Below are 27,001 nucleotides of genomic sequence, written 5' to 3' on the forward strand. Positions count from 1 at the left end.
GGGACTGTCGGTGTGTGTGCGCGAGCGTGTGTGTGTGAGAGAGAAAGTGAGAGAGAGAGAGAGAGAGAGAGAGAGAGAGAGAAACGCCAATATGAAAAAGTTTGGCTCGTTCAATAACTTCGCGAAGCGCGTGAAGCCGGCGCGCGCTCCCAATGAGCAGGTGTGCATGGTGGAGTGCGCGCCCCCGTGTACGTGCCGCTCGTCCCCGCGGTGCGTCTGCCCGTCGTCAAGAGGAAGAGACGGACTGGAGGACCTGAAGGTCGGTGACTTAACGAGCATAACGAGTCAACAGGCACAAAAGTGCACGCAATCCGTTACTATGAATTATTATCAGCTCTCATTTCAGCTGATTAAAGTTTTATGTGTTAAAGTTTAATGATAAGGTTATTTTTACGCACAATATATTACACTAAAAATATGCTGGTAAATCCATCTCCAATATAGTCATAGTTATTTAATGTAGTTACATACTTCTAGCCAGGACGCTCCTTATCTTAGTGGGAGGTGTGGAGGAGTGAGAGGCCACTCATAGGTCACTCTCTCACATAGTGAGAGACCTATAATATCATATAATATCATATAATATCATATAATAAATAGACAATAAGGCAAACTTTGTAGGCAATAACTGAGCGTATTTTTAATGTGTGCATTAGACAGTTTGAGTTTGTAGACTTTATGGACTGAGATATGTCTCTGTCGCTGGTTTAATGGCGTGTGTATCACGCATACTTATGTTTTAAAAGTATTTGCAGGGAAAAACTTTTACAAATCAAGATGTCAGAAAAAAGTCCTGGAGTCATGCTATTCAGAGTGAGTGGATAGATGTGTGTGGGGAAAAATAATTATAAATCATGTACTTTGTGGTCTGGAAAAAAAACAGGCTTAAAGTTCTGAATAAAAAAAGCTCAAGAGTAATGAGTAATAAAATGAACGTAATACAATAGCACATCTCTGAACGTATAGGATATAAGCTCTGAATAAGCTGAGGTGATACGATACGTCAGTCAGACTTACCTTCCTGCTGTATAATCTGCTCTTTGATGTACTTTAGGGGGGACTTTAGTCCTAAACACACTGTCGTGTGTGTGTGTGATTAGTCTGCGGTGGGGTTTCCATTCAGATCCAGAGTTCACAGAGTTTATACGTGTTCATTGGTCTCCCACTGTGCCACAAGAAAGGCATCTAAAGGTTCTTTTCAATTGATTGTGCTTGCAAAATGTACATACTGGTTTTAATCATGACTCCTTGTCTTTAGGGAAATGGAGGTCCGTATGAGACAGGAGTCTCCAACAATCATGCCTTTGATAATCTTGCCTATATGGCAGGAAGTCTCAGTGAACTTCGACCAAATGTTGGCCAGATTTCTCAACTAACCCTAACTCTAACTCTAAATAGCGACCCTTCCAGCCCAGACAGCGCTCGTGACCTCCAGACACGTCTCTCCGCACTCAGTGGTGTATCCAACGTGTTTATTCCTCACTCCGGTGGCCGAGCATGGGTAGGCTACCATCCGTCTACAGTCACGCCCAAAGAGATCTTACAAGAGATTCAGGGGATGGGATACGGAGTGACCGAAGTGAGCGATGCTCCTCAACTTGGAGAGCTAGCTCAGGAAGGGAGCTTGGTAAGGATCAGAGTGGAAGGGATGACGTGCCACTCATGCGTACGCTCCATCCAGGACCGGATTGGAGCACTGCAAGGGGTTCAGGGTTTGAACGTGTCCTTGAGAGACAAGGAAGCCGTTATATGGTATAACTACAAACAGGTGAAGCCGGAAGATCTACGAAAACACATACACGACATGGGCTTTGACGCCTGTCTCAGTCAGACAGACTCGAGCTATGTCTGTCCGAAGACGGCACAATCAGAATGGGTGGAGGCGAGGTTCGGTGTGGAAGGGATGCATTGTGGGTCATGTGTCAGAAACATTACAGAAAGCTTATCTGGAATGCTGGGTGTCCAGGGCGTGTCAGTGTCACTGGAAAGCAGAAGTGTGGAGTTGAAATACGATCCATCTTTGGTTACCTTGGTCACTATCAAAGCTGTAATAGAGGAACTTCCTTTCGGGAAGTTTAGCGTAACTCCAGAATTCCAGGAACAGATTTCCAGGACTAATGGATTTGTGCGCTCTAAGATGTCTGGGTTTCATTCTTTGGACAGCACTTCACTCCAGAAAGTGGTGATGATAATAAAAGGCATGACATGTAACTCTTGTGTGCAGTCCATAGAGGAAGTGATGTCACAGAGGTCTGGTGTGCATGCTATCACAGTTTATCTAAAAGAACAGAGGGGAATAATTACATTTGACCCCAGAGTGACCGGTCCTGCTGAACTCAGGGACGCCATTGAGGACATGGGCTTTGAGGCGTCCATTGAACAAGGTAAAGTGTCCACATGTATCCAGCATACAGTCATGGTGTCGCATACTGGAGGATCTGTATTCATAATTCATATATTTTATACGTTCAATTAGAACCAAAAAAGAAGCAAATAACTAAAAAAAGCTAGCTAACGATCTAAAAAGGTGAACTAACAGATAGTATTTGTCAGGATTTTCAAGTCAGATGTATTTCCAAATTTACACTATTTATGCTGCCAAAGCCAGCTAGCTGGTCAACCTCAGCTAACCTAACGTGATTTATATTAAGATTACAAGCTACATTTAAATATATACAGCGCTAAAATATTTACTGCTGAAAATAGAGAACATGAACTAACCTGAGAGTTGAAACAAGTTGACTAGCCAGGTAGCTAACATGCAATTAACTGACAGTTAAAACTAGCTAGATAGCTAACATGAACTTATCTGGCAGTGAAAACTAGCTAGATAGCTAACATGAACTTAACTAGATAGATAGATAGATAGATAGATAGATAGATAGATAGATAGATAGATACTTTATTCATACCAAAGGGAATTTAAATTAATTTAAACTAACTAAACTTAAGTTTCTTGATATTCTTTAATGCCCACTTTCTGACGGTTACCGGAGAAACACGAGATCTCAAGATCCTGGTTACTAACTAACTAAACTAAATTTAAACTAACAGTTAAAACTAGCCAGCTAGCTAACATGAACTTAACTGACACTTAAAACTATCTAGAAAGCTAACATAAACTTAACTAACAGTTAAAACTAGCCAGCTAGCTAACATGAACTTAACTGACACTTAAAACTATCTAGAAAGCTAACATAAACTTAACTAACAGTTAAAACTAGCCGGCAAGCTAACATGAACTAACCTGACATGATATTTGAGTCATATTTTGAAATGTACACATTTTATTTTCACTCTAAAAAGTTAGCCAGCAAGCTAACCTGACAGAAATTTCTATGAGTTATGTTTTATAATCTTCATTACTAAAACTAGCCAGCTAGTTAACGTGAACTAACCTGACAGCAATTTATCATATTCACAATCTTTATTGCTTAAGCTGTCAATTGCTGTCAGAATTTCTGAGAGGATTTTTAAGTTATATTTATGAATTTCCATAATTTTCTTTGCTAATCGTTTCAGTTCACCTCACCTGACTCATGAGGTGATTGATTTGCCTGTGTGGAGCTGTGCAAAGAGTCAAGGCAGCATAAAGCACTCAGAGTAAACATTTCCCATAGTCAAACTCCATAAATGTTGGATTTTAAAGTCCAGAGCCGGTCAGTGTAATCTCTCACACGCTTTCCTGATTTATTTCTAGCTCTTACACAGGAACTAAAACTCACATGACTGAGGAATCAGAAAATATTAAAACTCAGTGGAGCTGGATGTGTCATGGTGAGGACAAAATCAGTAAAAGCAGCCACTGTGTTCAGGTGAAGCACCTCATCTGATGATCTTACATCCACTAAATGACCAGGATCTTGAGCTCTTGTTTCTCTGGTAACCGTCGGAAAGTGGCCATTGAAGAATAACAAGCAACTTTTCACTAGTGAACTCGAATGACTCAGACGTGGGAACCTTTAATGGTGTGTGAGGGCCAAGATAGAGAATGAACAGCTAAGAGGATTATAGAGGGCTTGTATTACTTTTTTTCTTTCTTTCTCTCTTTTTGTCTCCCTGTATCTCTCTCTCTCTCTCTCTCTCTCTCTCTCTGTCTCTCTCTCTTTCACACACACACACACACACACACTCTCTCCCACCCTCTCTCTCTCTGTATCTCTCACTTTTTCTGTCCTTGTCTCTCTCTCTCTCTTTCTCTCTGTCTCTCTCGCTCTCTCTCTCTGTTTCCTATAGAGGGATTGTATTACTTTCTTTCTCTCTCTCTCTCTCTCTCTCTCTCTCTCTCGTTAGCATCAGTACTCTGCATGACTGTAGCACCTTAGTGTTAAAGATCCAGAAATGACTTTCTGCTCAGGTAACTTCTAGCTCCACTGCTTTCAGATGGTATATTAATATTTTATATTAATATATTAATAGTTATTCTAGTATGTAGTATATTAGCAGTTCAGTAGATTCTGGTTGACTCTGACTCTGTCGTTGTGGTTGAAATGTAAATCACAGGTTTATATTTATGCTCTCATTCTACTAGGTTTCTATATAGAGACTTGTAACTACGAACGCTAATAAAGAGAAGGAGGTCTTTATTGAACATTTTTGGAAGGAGTCTCCAGTATAAGAGCTTTGTCTGAGTAAAGAGTCAAAGTTAATGTCTTCAGGACAGGCTACATAAGGAACCAACACGTCCTGTGATAATAAATGTAACTATAAATGGATAAAAAAGTGTTTTATAGGAAATTGATCAACTTCCTGGTGGTAACGCTAACTCCACTTGATCACATCACATCTGTTATTGATTACTTTCCTATTACAACACCCCCCCACCCCCTGGACTTTATTCTATGCAATTCAGTTTTATTTGTATAGCGCTTTTAACAATAGACGTAATCTCAAAGCAGCTTTACAGAACATATAGTACAGACATTTCAAGATTAATATTAAACGTATATTTCAATTTATTTGTATTTATTCCTAATGAGCAAGCTTGAGGTAATTGTAGCAAGGAATAACTCCCTGAGATGTTATGAGTAAGAAACCTTGAGAAGAAACCTTGAAACTCAAAAGGGAACCTCATCGTCATCATCATTGCATTTGATATAGATTTCTCTTCTCTGTTTCTATTTCTCCGTCAAGATTCTGCCCTTAATGACGTCTCACACCGTGGACTGTCTTCACAACAAAGCACATCCTCACACCCGAAGAGCCCGACTCCGTCCAGACCTACGCCCCAGATCCCCACTTCAACAAGAACTGACGCTCCTGAAGAGGAAAAGACTCAGAAATGTTTTCTCCAGGTCACAGGGATGACCTGCGCTTCATGTGTGGCCAACATCGAGAGAAAGCTGCACAAGCATCCAGGTGTGTTAATGTGTGTTTAAGTGTTCGGTGTGTTTAGATCTTTCTTTTAAAGCTCTGTTTATGTGTGCAGGTATTAAATCCGTCCTCGTAGCCCTGATGGCAGGTAAAGCTGAAATCAGGTACGATCCAGACTACGTGGATTCAGCGCAGATAGTTAAACTCATCGCTGCACTGGGATTTGGAGCATCGCTAATGGACGACGGTGCAGTCAGCAACGGCCTTCTGGACCTTTCCGTGAGCTTGGGCTGTTATGTTATTATGTGTCATTATCTGTTATTAAGTGAATTGTGCAGAGAAAAATTATACTCTTCAGTCATTTAAAAGTGGAAGTAGCTACTCAGTATTTTAGGTCCAGAAAAGTAAACGGTTAACTGAAGGACTAATAAATATCATGTGATGTGTGGTAGCGATGTACAGTCACTGTGTATAGATCAGTGATTGTGGGATTAGTCTGTCAGTGGATGGACGTTTTTAATCAGTGTAAAGAAACGAATGATGTTCAGGCTGTGAGTCTGATCTAAAACGAGTCTGTTAGCTTTCAGTGTGTTTTAGACGTGTGTTCTTCCCTCTGTTGGAGAACCTTACACTAAATTTTACTGGTTGAAGATCAAATTTGAGCTGCTTTTTAGGTGAACAAGCACTCGGAGCATCTCAGAGAGCAGAAATGGGTTTGATATCAGCATTTAAGCATATGTGTAACTGAAATGTGTCATAAGTCCAGACTAAAATGCTGATAAACTATCACTTCTAAATGGACATGACCACAATTAGAGTTATGGTCATTATGGTCATGGATGTGTTGTCCAAACTCTTGTCACTCATCTCTCCTCTCACCAGGTGACTGGCATGACATGTGCTTCCTGTGTCCACAACATCGAAACCAAGCTCCAAAGAACAAAAGGCATTCTGGAGGCCACTGTTGCCTTGGCAACCAACAAGGCTCGCGTTAAGTTCGATCCCGAAGTGATCGGGGCACGTGACATCATCCGTGCTATCGAGGTAAACACGTGCAAGTCAGAACCCTTGTACTGGATATTTTCGATTTTTTATTTATTTCTACAGCCAATTTAATAAATGAGCTCTTCGACTCGATTGCTTTGCCTCTCCTGCCCTCGGCTTTGATCCCGCGGTAGTAATTACTGCCCTGATGAAAAATGGCTGCACTGATTCAAGAGGTGCTCGAGTGTCTTTTATATAAATGAATGGTCTGATGATGGGGTTTAGGGCGGTGCGGCTGGAGCAGGGAGAGGAACGGACAAGTGAGTAAATTAATGACTGCAGGAAATAAAGCTAACCTTGTTTAAGGCGTGTTGTTTACTACACACGTGAATTTTTATGCACTTGTGGTTTCCTGGGAAAACTGTTAACATGGTAAAATGTGAAAAAAGTATCCCCAATGTGATCTTTGCAGAAAGATGTCTTAAACAGACCTAAGAAGGTGATATGTTTTTGTATAAATATTTTTACAGTGGCCCTGGGATGGACTGGTGACCTGTCCAGGGTGTACCCCTGCCTTTCACCCAACGTGTGCCAATGTGTCTCCAGCAGATCCCCTTGACCCTAGTTAGGAATAAAGCGGGTATAAAAAATGGATGGATGGCTATTTTTACATTTTAATAAACTTTTTTTCGAAACGCCTACTTTTGTGATTTTCTCATACAGCTAATGAATCATATAGAAGCAGACTTTATTTGCCGTGTAGACATTACAGCTCAGTTAAGTTCTTTTCTTCATGTATCCCAGCTTGGGGTCAGAGCACAGGGTCAGACAGGAATTCAGAGAGGGTTAGGGGCCTTGCTCAAGGGCTCTTCAGCTTCAGCTTGGCTGTGCTGGCGCTTGAACCTCCGACCTTTTGATCAAGCCTCATCCAAAGACATATACACTTTCTCGCCAACAGTTTTTGGACAGCTGCCTTTACATGCACATGAATGTAATATGGAGTTGTCCCGCCCTTTGTAGCTATAACAGCTTCAACTCTTCTGGAAAGGCTTTCCACGAGGTTTAGGTGTTTAGTGTGTTTATGGGAATTTTTGAGCGTTCCTCTAGAAGTGAATTTGTGAGGTCAGGCACTGATGTTGGACGAGAAAGCCTGGCTCACATTCTCTGCTCTAATTCATTCCAAAGGTGTTGAAGTCAGGACTCTGTGCAGGCCAGTCAAGTTCCTCCACACCAAACTCGCTCATCCAGGTCTTTATGGACCATGCTTTGTGCACCGGTGCGCAGTCATGTTGGAACAGGAAGGGGTCATCCCCAAATTGTTCCCACAAAGTAATGCTGAAGCATTAAGAGTTCCTTTAACCGAAACTCAGGGGCCGAGCCCAACCCCTGGAAAACAACACCTGAATTCAATGATTTGGAGGGGTGTCCCAAAACTTTTGGCAATGTAGTGTATCATTTCTGTCTGTGACTCTTCTATTTCTGGGTCTTAGGGTCTCGGGTTTGGCGTGTCCTTGATAAAGAACGATGCCTCAAGGAAAAATGATAGCCTGGATCACCAGAAAGAGATACGACTGCAAGTATCTATATTTTAATGCCACATTTGGGGTGGATTATGTTCTATGTTATGTATCTATATTATGTATCTGCTAAAATACTGTAACTCTTCAGTACCAAGGATTGAAGTTTGTGTCAAACTTCTCTTCATTTCACTCTGTGCCTGCAGCTGGCGTCAGTCTTTCCTCTTCAATCTCCTCTTTGGGATCCCTGTCATGGGTCTGATGATCTATATGATGGTTATGGACAAGCAGCATGAAGAACATGGAGGGTCCATGCCAGAAATGCAGAACCTGCTGCCCGGACTCTCGCTCCTCAACCTGATCTTTTTCCTGCTCTGTACCCCAGTCCAGGTGCAGCTTCACTTCAGTCCTAAGGTTTTATTACTGACTACAGGACAATAAGGAAAAATGTTAAGCAAGCGCCACACCAAAGACCTAAATCTCTGTATTTTAGAATGGAGAAGCAGATTAGATTAGTATTTATTAAAGGAAGGTGGACTTTAAGGGTAAACCAACTGAGCCCACAGAAACCAATGGAGTTGTCTTTATTTGTCACATTGGCATATCACATCCATTCTTGGGGGATGAGTGCAAGGTCATCCATGATACACTCCTGGAGCATGAAACATGAAACTGTTATGAGTATGATAAAAACTACTAAAGTGTTTAAGCTGAATGTGTTATAGCAGCCAAACCAATCACAAAGTTCCTGGTCTTTGTCTTGTCTTTTGTCTTCTCTTTTGTCAGATCTTCGGAGGTCGATACTTCTATGTTCAAGCCTATCGCTCTCTGAGACACGGCGTGGCTAACATGGACGTTCTCATTGTTCTGGCCACCACTATTGCCTATGTTTACTCCTGCGTGGTTCTGGCTGTAGCCATGAGCGAGGCGGCCATTGAAAGTCCGGTCACTTTTTTCGACACGCCTCCCATGCTGTTTGTGTTCATTGCCCTTGGACGCTGGCTGGAGCACATTGCCAAGGTAAAACGAAATGTCAAAAAATCCCTGGAAGTTTCGTCACATACGTGAACTGCTTTGCTGTACAGAATAAACAAAAGCTCACAGTAGGTCAGAAATGAAGTTTGTGGAAATAGTAAAGACTTTTTTAAGTAGTAAAAGTGAAGCTTGGAATGTTTGTAGCCCACAGAAGATAATGATTTATAGTCAGGTTTCAGTCAGTGTTGCCAGATCCTCGGTTTTCCTGCAGCTTTGAAGTTGTGTGATTAGCCGAGATAAGATGAACTCATCAATCTTTAAGGAAGTAAGATGGATTTTTCAGACAGGAAACGTTACCACAGCAACAACGACTCATGATTACGAAAGAGTTACGGCTTCTAATCTTCTCGTGTAATGATTAAATAGAAAAGACAAGGTATGAGAATGAGCGTGTTACTGTAAACACTGTAAATAACTCAATACACATGAAATCAATAGTAATAAGTTTGTTAAAATACAGTAAATGTATATTAGGTATATGGGTGGATCTAATTTATTATAGCTAGTCTTTCTGTTTTTTGAGTGTCTGTAATAATATAAGAGGGATTGTGTTTGTTTATTTATTTATTTATTTATTTATTGTTCGCTGATATCAAATGTTTTTGCTTGGTAACCCTAACATTCTGACGCTTAGTCGGCACTGTAAAAAAACGACAATACTCGCTCACACATTCTATATTGCGTAATGTAAAGAAACACCGCTATCGTGTTGAGTCATCCTGGATTTCGGTGGCTCCAAGCTTCTCTCTGTTTGTTTCTGAGGTTAAAGTCGTGTCTGTTATCTCGGCCTCGTCAGGCTACTCGCTTCTTTCCTTCACGTGGTCCTGATAATCGCGCTGTCATAAAACAGGATCTGTGATTTTTATAAACAAATCCACTTCTCGAGGCTGGGTCTTGCTTTCTTAGGTTAATCAGTAAAAGTAACAACTGCTCCAGCTATGTTTCGCTAATAAAAAGCTCAAAAAATTGTTGTTGATTGTTATATGTCATTGTTGTTGTTGTTGTTGCTCTGTACAAGAGGGATATGTTTTTATGTCTCTTGATATGTTTCTGTAGAGTAAGACGTCGAAGGCTCTGGCTAAGCTCATGTCTCTGCAGGCGACAGATGCAACGATAGTGACCCTGGGCCATGACAACTCCATCATCAGGTAGGAATATTTCATGTGATCTTTATATCATCTCTGATGCAGTTACAGGAGATCTGCAGAACTACTGTACAGTGGCTGGGAAGTGCAAAACAAAATCATGAATCAGAAAACACAAGGACAATTTAGACAAACCGAAATTCTTACAGCTGATTGGACGAGACATCTGTCACTCAAGATAAACAGGAAATGCAGCAGTAGCTGCAGCAATAGAAAGTGGATTGGTGTGTGTATGAACACAGCTCTGCTCTTATAGTGCTCCTTACATCGTTTAATCTGGAATAGATTGGTCTTCCAAACATTCCTAAACTAATCTTTACGCTATGATAAGCTATCAGTATATCCAAAATCACGCCATATGAACGTCCTTCCTCAAAGTAGCGTTGAATGAACTCTATTTTCTTATAAATAAAAATATGTTTGTTATTTTCTTTAAAAGATTTAAAGTTGCACCCTGTGATGGACTGGTGACCTGTCCAGGGTGTACCCCTGCCTTTCGCCCAATGTGTCCCGGGATAGTCTCCAGCAGACCCCCGTGACCCTAATTAGGAATAAAGTATAAGGAATAAAGTGGGTATAGAAAATGGATGGCTGGGTGGATGGATTTAAAGCTGCACTATGGGAAAAAATTGTTTAATGTGAAGGCAGAACTCCACACAAGTACAAGAAATAAAGTTAGATACACAATTTCCTACTTCTTGTACATCTTGAGTGACAGATGTCTCGTCCAATCAGAGGTAAGGATTCCATTCACAAACTATACCTTCCTTTTCCAGTTTGTCTGAATTGTCTTTGTGTTTTCGGATTTGTTTTTTTGGTTCTGGATTTGTTATTTATTCTATTTTTTTTTTTTGGATTTGCTATTTTGTTTTCTAGTTTTTTATTTATTTTATTTTTTTATTTGTTATTTTGTTTTTTGGATTTGTCATTTTGTTTTTTAGATTTGTTATTTTGTTTCTAGATTTGTTATTTATTTTATTTTTGGTTTGTTATTGTGTTTTTTGATTTATTTTGTTTTTTGAATTTGTTATTTTGTATTTTTTATGTGTTATTTTGTTTTTGGATTTGTTATTTTGTTTTCAAAATTTTTATTTATTTTATTTTTTAATTCCTTATTTTGATTTTTAGATTTGTTATTTTCTTTCCAGATCTGTTATTTTGTTTTTTAGATTTGTTATTTTGTTTTCTGATTTTTTATTTATTTTAATTTTGAACTTATTTTGTTTTCTGATTTCTTATTTATTTTATTTTTTTATTTGTTATTTTGTTTTCTGACTTGTTATTTTGTTTTGCGCTTTTCGGACACCGTACTACTGGCACAAGAAGTATGAGGATTTTATAAGAAAATATGTAAAGTGTTTTCATCTCGTGCTCACACACACTGGATTTGAAACTAAAGTGTAAAGTGTGCTTACATTCGTTTTGAAATAAACTTTATGTTTATTTAGCAAATTCATAGAGTTACTGTTTCTTTGGAGTCATTTTTTAACGTTCATCAATGATTCCTTTCTTCTGCAAGTCAGTGAGTCTCAGAAAAAATCCCCAAACAGATCCCTGGCTTTGATTAACGAGTACATCAGAGGGACGGCTCATGTTGGACGTTTGGGGGATGAAGTTAGGGAGGACAAATTAAGATAGTTTGGACATGTCCAGAGGAGGGAGAGTGAGTATATTGGTAGGAGAATGTTGGACATGGAGCTGCCAGGCAGGAGGCAAAGAGGAAGGACAAAGAGGAGGTATATGGATGGAATAAATGAGGAGATGAAGCTAGTGGGTGCAAGTGTTGAGGATGCAGGAGATAGGGATAGGTGGAGAGAGATGATTCGCTGTGGCCACCCCTGAAGAGAAAAGCAGAAAGAAGAAGAAGAAGCAGCAGTCTGTATTCCTCTTACACCACAGCCAACTGTTTTTATTCATGAACGAAAGACAAGTCATATTTTTTATCCTTTTATCCTTTCATAGCTGCATTTAATATCGTAAAACAAGTTAACACAAATGTCTGTGGTCGTTATTCACGCCCCTCATAATCTCTGCATGCGCTCAACTCCCCGGTTGCTGTACTATGAGGTCACCGATAAGTGTCTCTACTTCTGGTTGCCAGAGTAACCTTTCTCATTAGGTAGCGTGACAACAAATCAGTTTTCTTATCACTAAAAATGAAATACTCTGGAGGGAGATTTCGTGTTTGTGTAGAAAATGTCTGCGTTTTATGATACAAGATGAAGGTAGAATCGCACGGATCGCACACGCCCTACCATCTTCACTCCCATTGGTCGTTGCCTCACAGAGTCGCACCGTATTTACGTAGAATGAAACGTTTCTCAATTTTATGTCGCTGGACACGCCCACATCTGGTCTCCAACTCGCAGGAAGTCTCCAAGTTTTGATTTCGCTTTGATGCTGCGAGTCTGTGTGTGTGTGTGTGTGTGTGTGTGTGAGAACTCACTCTGATTGGCTCACAAACGATCAAACAAAGCAGCACATGCTAACAGCACACTAATTTCATCTAGTGTGCAATTTAGAATTAATACAAACAATACATATTCATGATGTCTTCATGAATATTAATGACTTCTTGTTGGCCTGGGAGGAAAGCTGACTGTTCAAGGCATCAAAAATTATTTATTAACAACGTCAAATCCTTAAACATAAACATAGACACCATGTTGCTCTAATGTCCCACAACGTCCCTTCAGTGAGGAGCAGATCTCCGTGGAGCTGGTGCAGAGAGGAGACGTGGTGAAAGTGGCACCGGGTGGAAAGTTTCCTGTGGATGGGAAAGTGATCGAGGGAAACTCCATGGCTGATGAGTCTCTGATCACAGGTACCGCTGGAGCTCACTCCACTTAATCAAGCCGGTCTCTAATCACTGCTTTTAAAAAGATTGGAACAGAATTATGGCTTTAATAGAACAGATTTAATGCACCATAAACCATGGGCCAATTATATTACATTACCTGAGGAGGTTTTTCCTTCTTCTCTTTTTTTTCATCATATTATTATTCTTTATGTCTCACAGGGACATTTTAAATAATATTAAATGGTCAGAATTTATTAATCACTAACTTTATATTCACCATCTATCTATAAAATCTCAAATAATTTTAAATTTTAAACTTTCACCTAACATCCTATCAAGTTAGCTCTAACTATGACTAGCCTGCTGACTAACACTACTCATGCTAAGACTTGTTTTTAGCTAACAAGAAGTTGGTGTTTTGGTCCAGGTAGCTAGCTAACGTCACCTGCTTTCTTGCTAAATTTTGCCAGCTTGTTAACTAGCATTACTCACTAGCCAACTTATCAAATCTATATCTTGCTAGCTGAGGTGAACTGAGACGATGTAGAATGAATAGATTACAGATTTATTGTTAGAAATGTGATTTCAACGAGTGATTAGTTACCACGTAATGCTATCACCTTCTCATGTTAGCTAACTTCAAGCTGGTGTTTTGATTACAGACTAGATAACTAGCTAACATTCATCTAATATATACACACTATATTGCCAAAAGTATTCGCTCACCCATCCAAATAATCAGAATCAGGTGTTCCAATCACTTCCATGGCCACAGGTGTATAAAATCAAGCACCTAGGCATGCAGACTGTTTTTACAAACATTTGTGAAAGAATGGGTCGCTCTCAGGAGCTCAGTGAATTCCAGCGTGGAACTGTGATAGGATGCCACCTGTGCAACAAATCCAGTCGTGAAATTTCCTCGCTCCTAAATATTCCACAGTCAACTGTCAGCTGTATTATAAGAACGTGGAAGTGTTTGGGAACGACAGCAACTCAGCCACGAAGTGGTAGGCCACGTAAACTGACGGAGCGGGGTCAGCGGATGCTGAGGCACATAGTGCGAAGAGGTCGCCAACTTTCTGCAGAGTCAATCGCTACAGACCTCCAAACTTCATGTGGCCTTCAGATTAGCTCAAGAACAGTGCGCAGAGAGCTTCATGGAATGGGTTTCCATGGCCGAGCAGCTGCATCCAAGCCATACATCACCAAGTGCAATGCAAAGCGTCGGATGCAGTGGTGTAAAGCACGCCGCCACTGGACTCTAGAGCATATATATTTACATATGTACATATAAAATACTGACCAGGCATAACGTTAAGACCACCTGCCTAATATTGTGTTGCTCACCGTTTTGCTGGTGAAACAGCCCTGACCCGTCCTGCACTGTGTATTCTGACACCTTTCTATCAGAACCAGCATTAAATTCTTCAGCAATTTGAGCAACAGTAGCTCGTCTGTTGGATCGGATCACACGGGCCAGCCTTCGCTCTCCACGTGCATCAGTGAGCCTTGACCGCCCATGACCCTGTCACCGGTTCACCACTGTTTCTTCCTTGGACCACTTTTGATAGATACTGACCACTGCAGACCAGGAACACCCCACAAGAGCTGCAGTTTTGGAGATGCTCTGATCCAGTGGTCTATCCATCACAATTTGGCCCTTCATCAATCTTGCTCAAATCCTTACGCTTGTCCATTCTTCCTGTTTCTAACATCAACTTTGAGGACAAAATGTTGACTTGCTGCCTAATATATCCCACCCACTAACAGGTGCCATGATGAGGAGATCATCAGACTTATTCACTTCACCTGGCACTGCTCAGAATGTTATGCCTGATTGGTGTGTGTATGTATATATATATATATATATATATATATATATATATATATATATATATATATATATATATATATATATATATATCCTTATCATCACCATTGGTTAATCTCAGACATCTGTCCAGTCTGGTCTGAGGCTGAGTGTGTTGGTGGCAGCGAGATGTCACTCAGTGAACCAATTATCCTGGTGTCTGAACACGAACAGCAGTGTTCATTTGTGGTGTTGTGTTGCATCAGGAGAGCCCATGCCGGTCAGGAAGAAACCTGGCAGCTGTGTGATCGCTGGCTCGATTAACGCTCACGGAGCGCTGCTAGTCGAGGCCACACATGTAGGAGCAGATACAACCCTCAGCCAGATCGTCCGTCTGGTGGAAGAGGCGCAGACGTCCAAGGTAACACACACACACACACACACACATTTACATACAAAATACCTGCTACAGACAACTCCAGAATTACTGGCAGCCTTCAAGATAATAGGTAAAAATGATTAAAGAGAAAAAACATTAAACACAATGGTCCTTATTCATCATCAACAACAACACACACACTCACGCCTTTAATTATCTGGAAGTTAATTTGTTTAGGATTATGAATGTGTCCTGATTATGTTGCTCAGGCACCAATCCAGCAATTTGCAGACAAGCTGAGCGGATACTTCGTTCCTTTCATCGTCTTTGTCTCCGTGGCAACGCTGGCAGCGTGGCTCATTATTGGGACTTTGGACTTTGACATTGTGGCAAAGTATTTTCCCGTGAGTAATGACAGCATTTTAACAACAGAGAGCCTCAGAGACCGTGTTCTTTTTCTTTCTGCAGTATGTCTACAAATCTTTAATGTATCTAACAGCAGTGATTTCTCTTAAGGTCTATGATAAGAAGATTTCCCGGATCGAAGTGGTGGTGCGTTTTGCCTTCCAGGCCTCCATCACTGTTTTGTCTATCGCTTGCCCCTGCTCTCTTGGTCTGGCGACCCCCACGGCAGTGATGGTGGGCACCGGGGTCGGGGCGCAGAACGGTATCCTCATCAAGGGAGGAGAGCCGCTGGAGATGGCCCACAAGGCATGGATGTTCCTTATCATTTCCTCTCTAAACATATTTAACCAAACCTTAAGCTTTAGGTATAATTTTAATAATTGTTCAGGTTTATATCTTATACATCATTTAAACATAGTATAATGAAAATTTCCTGATGTATTGCTTCATTCACTCGTCTCCGAGATTTTATATGATGCTCATGACCTGTGCATGCTGATGGTAGTGTAGACATTGTTTATAATGTAGCACAAAGACAGTAAACTCCCTGCGTGTTGACTGCTGCAGATCAAAGCGGTGATGTTCGACAAAACAGGCACCATCACCAACGGGGTTCCTCGGGTCACTCGGGTCTTGGTTCTGTGGGATCGGGCACGTTTGCCTCTCCGGAAGGTTCTAGCCATAGTGGGCACTGCAGAGGCCAGCAGCGAACACCCACTGGGCATGGCAGTGGCTAAACACTGCAAAGAGGTACACACACACACACACTCTTACTGGACAGTCTTCAGAAAGGAGGAGATTTCTGGTTTCTTAGTAACCACCTGCATTTGTTGTCTTATTAACCTCAAGAGGGATTAAAAAAAAAGACAGTAAGATGGTGAACTGTGTATTAGCTATGAGAATGTTTCACAATGGATGTAGCTATAGATGGATAAAAACAATACAGTTGTTCATTAATGCATAAAAATGTTGGAAAAATTCAATATATCAGGACATGCTGTTGTAAGAAAATGATGCAGATCTGAACAGGAGCGGTAACCCTGTGTAAAATCCTCCTGTGCTTCGAGACACTCTAAACTGAAGTGGAACTGACTTGAAGTAGTGGAGTTGAATTAGAGATGCATAATTGTGTGTGTGTGTGTGTGTGTGTGTGTGTGTGTCTGTGTTTGATTTCTGCAGGAGCTCGGCACAGAGACTCTGGGCTTCTGCCATGACTTCCAGGCAGTACCAGGGTGCGGGATCAGCTGTAGAGTTTCCAACATCGAGGAGCTCCTACAGACCAGCCCAGAGACAGACGGCACACCAACACACACACACACAAACACACACAACCCGACCTGTCTCGCCCTCCAGGGAGCCACAACGGATGAGAGCAGCTTAGTCACAGATGAAGACGTGGGTTCGGGTTAGTATTGTGGGTTCATACTGCCCTCTAGTGTGTGGACTGACTGTTGCAGTCACTCTCTTATTGCGTGTGTGTGTGGACTGTAAATGTGTGTGTGTGTACAGGATCTTCCTCGTATTCCGTCCTGATCGGGAACAGGCAGTGGATGCAAAGGAACGGATTACAGGTCACAGCCGACGTGGACGAAGCCATGAGCAGCCATGAGACGAAAGGACAAACAGCCATTTTAGTGGCTATAGATGGTACAGTCCATCCTCAAGGGATGCCTGATATTTACATAATAACAGAAATTCTCTAGAAATATTGGCTCTCTTTGAGAAAGTGGACAGAACTTTGTAAAATTATCATCTTATCTTATTATCATAAACGGGTGCTAATAATCCCAGACTGGACTCTACAGAGATCTGTGTGTGTGTGTGTGTGTGTGTGTCAGGCGTGCTGTGTGCCATGCTGGCTATAGCGGACACGGTGAAAGAGGAGTCGGCTCTGGCGGTCCACACGCTGAGCCGGATGGGGATTGACGTTATGATGATCACCGGAGACAACCGCCGCACTGCTAAAGCCATCGCCACACAGGTGCAGGTCACGTCACTGACACACAAACATTTCACTGTGGGCTCTTTCCTTTAATTCGAGGAAAAGATTTCTGGAAGCACTTGCACCTGGTGAACTTTCTTACTTGTAACCTTAAAGTCCATAAGAACTGAATGTGAAGGACTTTTCCCACACTGTCTTCACCTTCATGAGTGATTTTATATTGTGTGTGTGTGTGTGTGTGTGTGTGAATAAATGCTTACATTGGCACTCTGTCACACAGGTTGGCATCAGGAAAGTGTTTGCCGAGGTCTTGCCCTCTCACAAAGTGGCTAAAGTGCAGGAGCTGCAGGAAAAAGGGCTGAAGGTGGCCATGGTAGGTGACGGAGTCAACGACTCGCCCGCTCTCGCCCGTGCCGATCTGGGCATCGCTATCGGCACCGGCACTGACGTGGCCATCGAGGCGGCAGACATAGTCCTTATCCGGGTGAGTGTGAATAAACAGTGCTAACCTGTTTCTGCATGGTGTACATCTCACTTTCTGTTCTTTAGGTTGTGTGTGTGTTATTTGCTTTGTTTGTTTGTTTGTTTGACAGAATGACCTGCTGGACGTTGTGGCCAGCATCGAGCTGTCCAAAAAGACAGTGTGGAGAATCCGAATCAACTTTGTGTTTGCTCTCATTTACAACCTGCTCGGGATCCCGATCGCAGCCGGTGGGGAGCACACACACACATACACACACACACACACACACACACACACACACACACATGCATATACAAACACACCCATATATATATATATATATATATATATATACATACACACACCCCACACACATACACACACACACCCATATATACATACACACGCATATACAATACACATGCGTGTGCATATACACACACACACATATACATGCACACACATAAACTTATATATATATATATATATATATATATATATATATATATATATATATATATATATATATATATATACACACATGCATAGATTTGTGGTTGCCAGTTTCTCCATTATCCAGTATTCTAATATTATATGGGAAAGTTATTATTTTCCTGAATAATTGACTGTGATTCATTTATTTTCAATATCTGTTAAATGCTATTTGACGATTTAAATAAGGAGAACTCTTATTTTAGCAAATTAATTGCATTTTTTCGCCTGAGTGAGTTTTAATTTAGATTTTTTTCTCTCTGAATGCCGTGTCCAGGATTTGAACTTGTTTCCTTCAGTGCAGAAAATACCTAGCTTTACAGTTTGTTATGATTTTTTGTTCATATTCTAAGCACTCCTAGGCTTAGGAGAACTGTTCATAGAGATGTGTGTGTGTGTGTGTGTTCAGGTGTGTTTATGCCTGTGGGTTTGGTGCTCCAGCCGTGGATGGGTTCGGCTGCCATGGCTGCCTCCTCCGTGTCTGTGCTGCTCTCCTCTTTACTGCTGCGCTGGTGAGAAAGCTTCAGCTTTAGAGCTTGAGGGTTAATGACGTTCTCAGGCGTGACCTTCAGGTTAATTCACACCAAACGTGTCTGAGTCATCAAGCAGTATCAAGCAGCGTGTGTCAATTCTGTATTATTCCGTCCTGAGGTATTGGCATTATACTGTAGCTAAACATAAAACATTACGCGACAGAGGTTTACGTTGAACGTTCCACCCAAGCGCATTTCCTTTTGTGTGAATCTGTGACTCTTTTTTTTTTGCCCTCACTGAGTGAGTCTCTTTTCTCTGCTTGCTCTCAGCTACAAGAAGACGTCAGTGGATCAGTACGAATCGAGGGCTCACGGGCGCATGTGCAGTCTGAGGTCGTCTCAGGTCAGCACTCATGTGGGGCTGGAGGAGAGGCGATGCAGCCCTCGAACGCTTCGCCGCAGTCGCGCCAGACTCTCACGATCTCCGTCTCAGACCTCCAGAACCAATCAAGCTCACTCAGACACCGATCGCCACTCGCTCCTCGAGCATGACCAGTGTGGCCAGGAATTTACAGTGTAGCAGGCCCAGAGGTCACAACCTGCCCCTATACGTGTCCGGCTTAGATACAGCTCTATTTATTGTAAAACAGATCTTTTCAGAGATACGTGGTAAATACGAACCCTGAGCTTTTTATGCAGTGAAATATTGGCATGGATTTGAACCCCACATACCTGGGCGTCCTGCTGGCGGGAAACGACCCCAGACCTTTAAAGAGCTTTAGTATGAGAAACTAAAAATATCAAATCTAGCTAGTAAGCTACAGTAGCCTCCTTTTCCTGTCATTGTCATGTAAATATTTGTCTGTCCTGATACATTACCCTCTCAACTGCTAATTATTAAAGGTTTGTGTGTGTAATGTCATGTACAGACTTGATCACGCTTGTGTTAGCTGGCCTAGATTTCATGGTTGTGTTTGAGGGACAGTGCTCGATATAAAATGAGTGAAGGAACAGTCGAATTTGAAGTACACGAATATGACAGATGAGCAAGTATTACATTTACGTAACTCAGGAATTTCTGGGTGGAAGAGGACAGTTCTGGGTGTGTTACACGGCTCTGTGATACAGTATGAGCAAAAAATGTGGTTGAAATACGCAGTATGATGGGAAGGAAGCGGCAAGGTCAAAACTATGAAGAAAAAAAATATTTAAAATCTCGAATTGACTCATGATTACAGCAATAAAGTTGCTTTCTCACATATGGAACATTCATTCTACACAGACCAGGCATAATATTATGAACACCTGCCTAATGTCATGTTGGCCCCTCTTTTGCTCCCCAAACAGCCCTGACCCGTCCTGCACTGTGTATTCTGTCACCTTTCTGTCAGAACCAGCATTAATTTCTTCAGCAATTTGATCAACAGTAGCTCGTCTGTTGGCACGGGCCAGACTTCACTCTCCACGTGCATCAATGAGACATGACCCTGTCCCCGGTTCACCACTGTTCCTTCCTTGGACCACTTTTGATAGATACTGACCACTACAGACCGGGAACACCCCACAAGAGCTGTAGTTTTGGAGATGCTCTGATCCAGTCGTTTATCCGCCATTACAATTTGTCCCTTCGTCAAACTCGTTCAAATCCTTACGCTTGTCCATTTTTCCTGCTTCTAACACATCAACTTTGAGGACAAAATGTTGACTTGCTGCCTAATATATCCCACCCACTAACAGGTGCCATGATGAGGAGATCATCAGTCTTATTCACTTCACCTCTCAGTGGTCATAATGTTATGCCTGATCTGTGTATATTCGTACATATTTGTGTATTTGTAATTGTCTCGATCTTGGTCCCAACCTTTAATTGTTTTTTATATTTGATGTTTACTGCATGCATCTTTTCACCATAATAACTGGTAATGTTTTAATGGTTATGCTTTAAATATTTTAAATAGCCCTTATTAAAAAAATCCATCAAATTGACAAAAAAACAACTCACTTTATTTACCCCAACAGCAACAGAGGGCAGTAATGGGCAGATACATTTTTTGTTGCATTATCACAAAAAGATAGTACAGGCTCAGTCTTTATGCTTGGATGGATATATACACCGATATACACCACTATACTCTAGTGCACTTTACTGTACCGCACTCACTATGTTAAACTAAACTGTACTGAACAATCGTAACTAAAACTACTATGCTAAATTAAACCAAAATCTATACACGTAAAACAAACAAGGAAAAATAGGAGCTAGTTCAAGTGTTTCAGAAAGAAGTAGGTCTTTTGAAGATGGTCAGTGACTCAGCTGTTCGGACATCTGGGGGAAGTGCATTCCACCACCTCGGTGCCAGAACAGAGAAGAGTCTAGATGTATACCAACCTCTTACCCTGAGAGATGGTGGGACCAGTAAAGCAGTGCTAGTGGATCTGAGGGAGCGAGGTGCAGTGTGAGGAGTAATAAGAGCTTTGAGGTCAGATGGTGATGGTCCATTCTTGGCTTTGTAGGCAAGTGTCAGTGTTTTGAATCTGATGCAGCTACCAGAAGTCAATGGAGGGAACGCAGCAGTGGGGTGGTGGTGGGGTGGAGAACTTCAGCAGGTTGTAAACAAGTCGCACAGCTGCATTTTGGATCATTTGCAGATGACGAATCGCGTTCAGAGGAAGACCTGCCAGTAGAGAGCTGCACTAGTCCAGTCTTGAAATGACCAAGCACCTGAACAAGCACCTGAGCAGCCTGAGTGTATAAAAACAGCTGGATCCTTCTCATGTTGTACAGAAGAAACCGACATTTTATCTATAACTATATTACACAATACTAATTCTACCTACTACAGCATGTATGTATTTAAATTTATACTGTACTATGCTAAGTTGTACCAAAATGATATATAATACCTATTTAATCAACTCAAACCATCTATACTATACTATACTATAAATATTTTAATTATTATACTATACATAAAATACAGTATCTATTTATTTTAACCTACTAACCTATTAAAATTAAAATCCAATATTATACTGATACATTATGCTGTACTTTAATGTACTATACTAAATTATGCCAATTTTATTGATTAATTTATTTTTTTTTACATTGGCTTAATCTACTAATCCCAAGTATAACAAGTATGATATTATAACAATTTTATTTATTTTATTATAATACACTACACTGCAGACTATTATGCTGTATCTCGGCTATGGAGCGTGACATGATGAAACTAAGTGCACTTCTGTGTTAGTCTCGACTTCTCTAATTGGCATCACAAGATCTGATAATGTCACTGAATGTTTTCAATGAAAATGAAAGTTTTTCAATTATTTTTTCCAATTAATTTTTTTATTTACTTTTTAAAATAATAATAATAATAATAATAATAATAATAATAATAATAATAATAATAATTTTTATTTATTTATTTATTTATTTATTTATTTATTTATTACCAAAAACAAAATTAAGGGGCTGGATTTGTTGTAGTTTTTTTTTCAGTACAAAATTCAGGGTTCTCAAATTTTCATGAAATTCATAAATTATGTTAGTATTAAACTCCCGAATGTGAATTTGGTAAAAATCTGAGAAAGAAAACCAAAAGAAAAAAATTGTAAGGGGTTAGGCTTTGTATTTTTTTGTATTTAGCGCTTTCAGATTAATTCTGAAATACTGAAGTATTTCAGTTTCTACCTTCCTAACGCACAATATGAATGTGGTGAAAATCTGAGAAACTCAATTTTCAAGGGGTTAGCCTTGGTTTTGTTTTCAGTGATTAGTGTTCAAATCATGTTCGAATCATCTCTCCTAAAGCACAGTGCAATTTTTTTAACATCTGAGCCACACACACACACACAAATGGCAAGCGTTAGCCTTTGTGTATTTTTCTGTAAACATTTCAAGTTTCAGCAAATAGTTCATTCAAAAATGTTCATCAAAAGTTCATCAAATACACTAGATGCGTTATGGAGCTCAGTACCAGCAGCACATGGTACTTCATTTCATCCTAACATGCTCCAGAGAAGAGATCGGAGTCTCTCATTTTCAATGAATGCCATTCAATTAAAAAGTTACAGGTTTGGCCTGAGCAGATGTAAACATTTTACAGGTCAATATCAGTATAATGTACTACATTATACTATACTATACTATACTATAGTACACTACACTACACTACACTGGCCTACACTATACTATACTATACTATGCTATGCTACACTACGCTACAGGATACTACAATATACTACGCTATACTATACTACACTATACTATACTACAATATACCACGCTATACTATACTACACTATACTACAATATACTACGCTATACTATACTACACTATACTATACTACAATATACTACGCTATACTATACTACGCTATACTATACTACAATATACTACGCTATACTATACTACACTATACTATACTACAATATACTACGCTATACTATACTACACTATACTATAATACAATATACTACGCTATACTATACTACACTATACTATACTACAATATACTACACTATACTATACTACAATATACTACGCTATACTATACTACACTATACTATACTACAATATACTACGCTATACTATACTACACTATACTATACTACAATATACTACACTATACTATACTACAATATACTACGCTATACTATACTACACTATACTATACTACAATATACTACGCTATACTATACTACACTATACTATACTACAATATACTACACTATACTATACTACACTATACTATACTACAATATACTATGCTATACTATACTACACTATACTATACTACAATATACTACGCTATACTATACTACACTATACTATACTACAATATACTACGCTATACTATACTACACTATACTATACTACAATATACTACACTATACTATACTAAAATATACTACAATATACTACGCTATACTATACTACACTATATTACACTATACTACAATATACTACGCTATACTATACTACAATATACTACGCTATACTATACTACAATATACTATACTATACTATACTATACTATACTATACTATACTACACTATACTATACTACACTATGCTATGCTACACTACACTACACTATACTATACTACAATATACTACGCTATACTATACTACACTATACTATACTACAATATACTATACTACACTATACTATACTACACTATACTATACTACACTATACTATACTACACTATGCTGTGCTACACTACGCTACACTATACTATACTACAATATACTACGCTATACTATACTACACTATACTATACTACAATATACTACGCTATACTATACTACACTATACTATACTACAATATACTACACTATACTATACTAAAATATACTACAATATACTACGCTATACTATACTACACTATATTACACTATACTACAATATACTACGCTATACTATACTACAATATACTACGCTATACTATACTACAATATACTATACTATACTATACTATACTATACTACACTATACTATACTACACTATGCTATGCTACACTACACTACACTATACTACAATATACTACGCTATACTATACTACACTATACTATACTACAATATACTATACTACAATATACTATACTACACTATACTATACTACACTATACTATACTACACTATACTATACTACACTATGCTGTGCTACACTACGCTACACTATACTATACTACAATATACTACACTATACTATACTACACTATACTATACTACAATATACTACGCTATACTATACTACACTATACTATACTACAATATACTACACTATACTATACTATACTACACTATACTATACTATACTACACTATGCTATGCTACACTATACTATACTACACTATACTACACTATACTACACTACACTATACTATACTACACTATACTACACTATACTATACTACACTGTGCTATGCTACACTACGCTACACTATACTATACTACAATATACTACGCTATACTATAGTACACTATACTATACTACACTATACTACGCTATACTATACTACACTATACTATACTACACTATGCTGTGCTACACTACGCTACACTATACTATACTACAATATACTACACTATACTATACTATACTACACTATACTATACTACACTATGCTATGCTACACTATACTATACTACAATATACTACGCTATACTATACTACACTATACTATACTACACTATACTACACTATAATATACTACACTATACTATACTATACTACACTATGCTATGCTACACTACGCTACACTATACTATACTACAATATACTATGCTATACTATACTACACTATACTATACTACACTATGCTGTGCTACACTATGCTACACTATACTATACTACACTATACTATACTACACTATGCTATGCTACACTATACTACAATATACTACGCTATACTATACTACACTATACTACACTATACTACACTATGCTGTGCTACACTACGCTACACTATCCTACAATATACTACGCTATACTATACTACACTATACTATACTACACTATGCTGTGCTACACTACGCTACACTATACTATACTATACTATACTATACTATACTACACTATACTATACTACACTATACTACACTATGCTATGATACACTATACTATACTACAATATACTATGCTATACTATACTACACTATACTATACTACACTATGCTATGCTACACTACGCTACACTATACTATACTACACTATACTATACTATACTATACTACACTATGCTATGCTACACTACGCTACACTATACTATACTACACTATACTATACTACACTATACTATACTACACTATACTGTACTGCACTATACTATACTACACTACACTACACTATACTATACTACACTATGCTGTGCTACACTACGCTACACTATACTATACTATACTACACTATACTATACTATACTACACTATACTATACTACACTATACTATACTACAATATACTACGCTATACTATACTACACTATACTATACTACAATATATTACGCTATACTATACTACACTATACTATACTACAATATACTACGCTATACTATACTACACTATACTATACTACACTATACTACACTATAATATACTACACTATACTATACTATACTACACTATGCTATGCTACACTACGCTACACTATACTATACTACAATATACTACGCTATACTATACTACACTATGCTGTGCTACACTATGCTACACTATACTATACTACACTATACTACACTATACTATACTACACTATGCTATGCTACACTATACTACAATATACTACGCTATACTATACTACACTATACTACACTATACTATACTACACTATGCTGTGCTACACTACGCTACACTATACTACAATATACTACGCTATACTATACTACACTATACTATACTACACTATGCTGTGCTACACTACGCTACACTATACTATACTATACTATACTATACTATACTATACTACACTATACTATACTACACTATACTATACTACACTATGCTATGCTACACTATACTATACTACAATATACTATGCTATACTATACTACACTATACTATACTACACTATGCTATGCTACACTACGCTACACTATACTATACTACACTATACTATACTACACTATACTATACTATACTACACTATGCTATGCTACACTACGCTACACTATACTATACTACACTATACTATACTACACTATACTGTACTGCACTATACTATACTACACTACACTATACTATACTACACTATACTATACTACACTATGCTGTGCTACACTACGCTACACTATACTATACTATACTGCACTATACTATACTATACTACACTATACTATACTACACTATACTATACTACAATATACTACGCTATACTATACTACACTATACTATACTACAATATACTACGCTATACTATACTACACTATACTATACTACAATATACTACGCTATACTATACTACACTATACTATACTACAATATACTACGCTATACTATACTACACTATACTATACTACAATATACTATACTACACTATACTACACTATACTATACTACAATATACTACACTATACTATACTACAATATACTACGCTATACTATACTACACTATACTATACTACAATATACTATGCTATACTATACTACACTATACTATACTACAATATACTACGCTATACTATACTACAATATACTACGCTATACTATACTACACTATACTATACTA

General features: G+C 39.0%; 1 protein-coding gene across 1 annotated transcript; it reads left to right on the plus strand.

Annotated features, from left to right (window-relative positions):
- atp7b (ATPase copper transporting beta) lies at positions 1-20,370 on the plus strand. The gene is made up of 21 exons (XM_058404126.1): positions 1-259; positions 1,259-2,384; positions 5,134-5,358; positions 5,429-5,592; positions 6,196-6,357; positions 7,788-7,870; positions 8,021-8,204; positions 8,601-8,834; positions 9,906-9,997; positions 12,691-12,818; positions 14,871-15,025; positions 15,253-15,387; positions 15,500-15,694; positions 15,956-16,138; positions 16,568-16,793; positions 16,898-17,035; positions 17,227-17,369; positions 17,611-17,814; positions 17,924-18,041; positions 18,695-18,797; positions 19,089-20,370. Exons 1-21 carry the CDS (start codon positions 92-94, stop codon positions 19,336-19,338), a joined length of 4,416 nt encoding a protein of 1,471 aa, XP_058260109.1. The 5' UTR covers positions 1-91; the 3' UTR covers positions 19,339-20,370.
- The last annotated feature ends 6,631 nt before the right edge of the window (positions 20,371-27,001 follow it).

This window comes from Hemibagrus wyckioides, linkage group LG11, assembly GCF_019097595.1.
Source record: "Hemibagrus wyckioides isolate EC202008001 linkage group LG11, SWU_Hwy_1.0, whole genome shotgun sequence".
Classification (NCBI taxonomy): Eukaryota; Metazoa; Chordata; class Actinopteri; order Siluriformes; family Bagridae; genus Hemibagrus; species Hemibagrus wyckioides.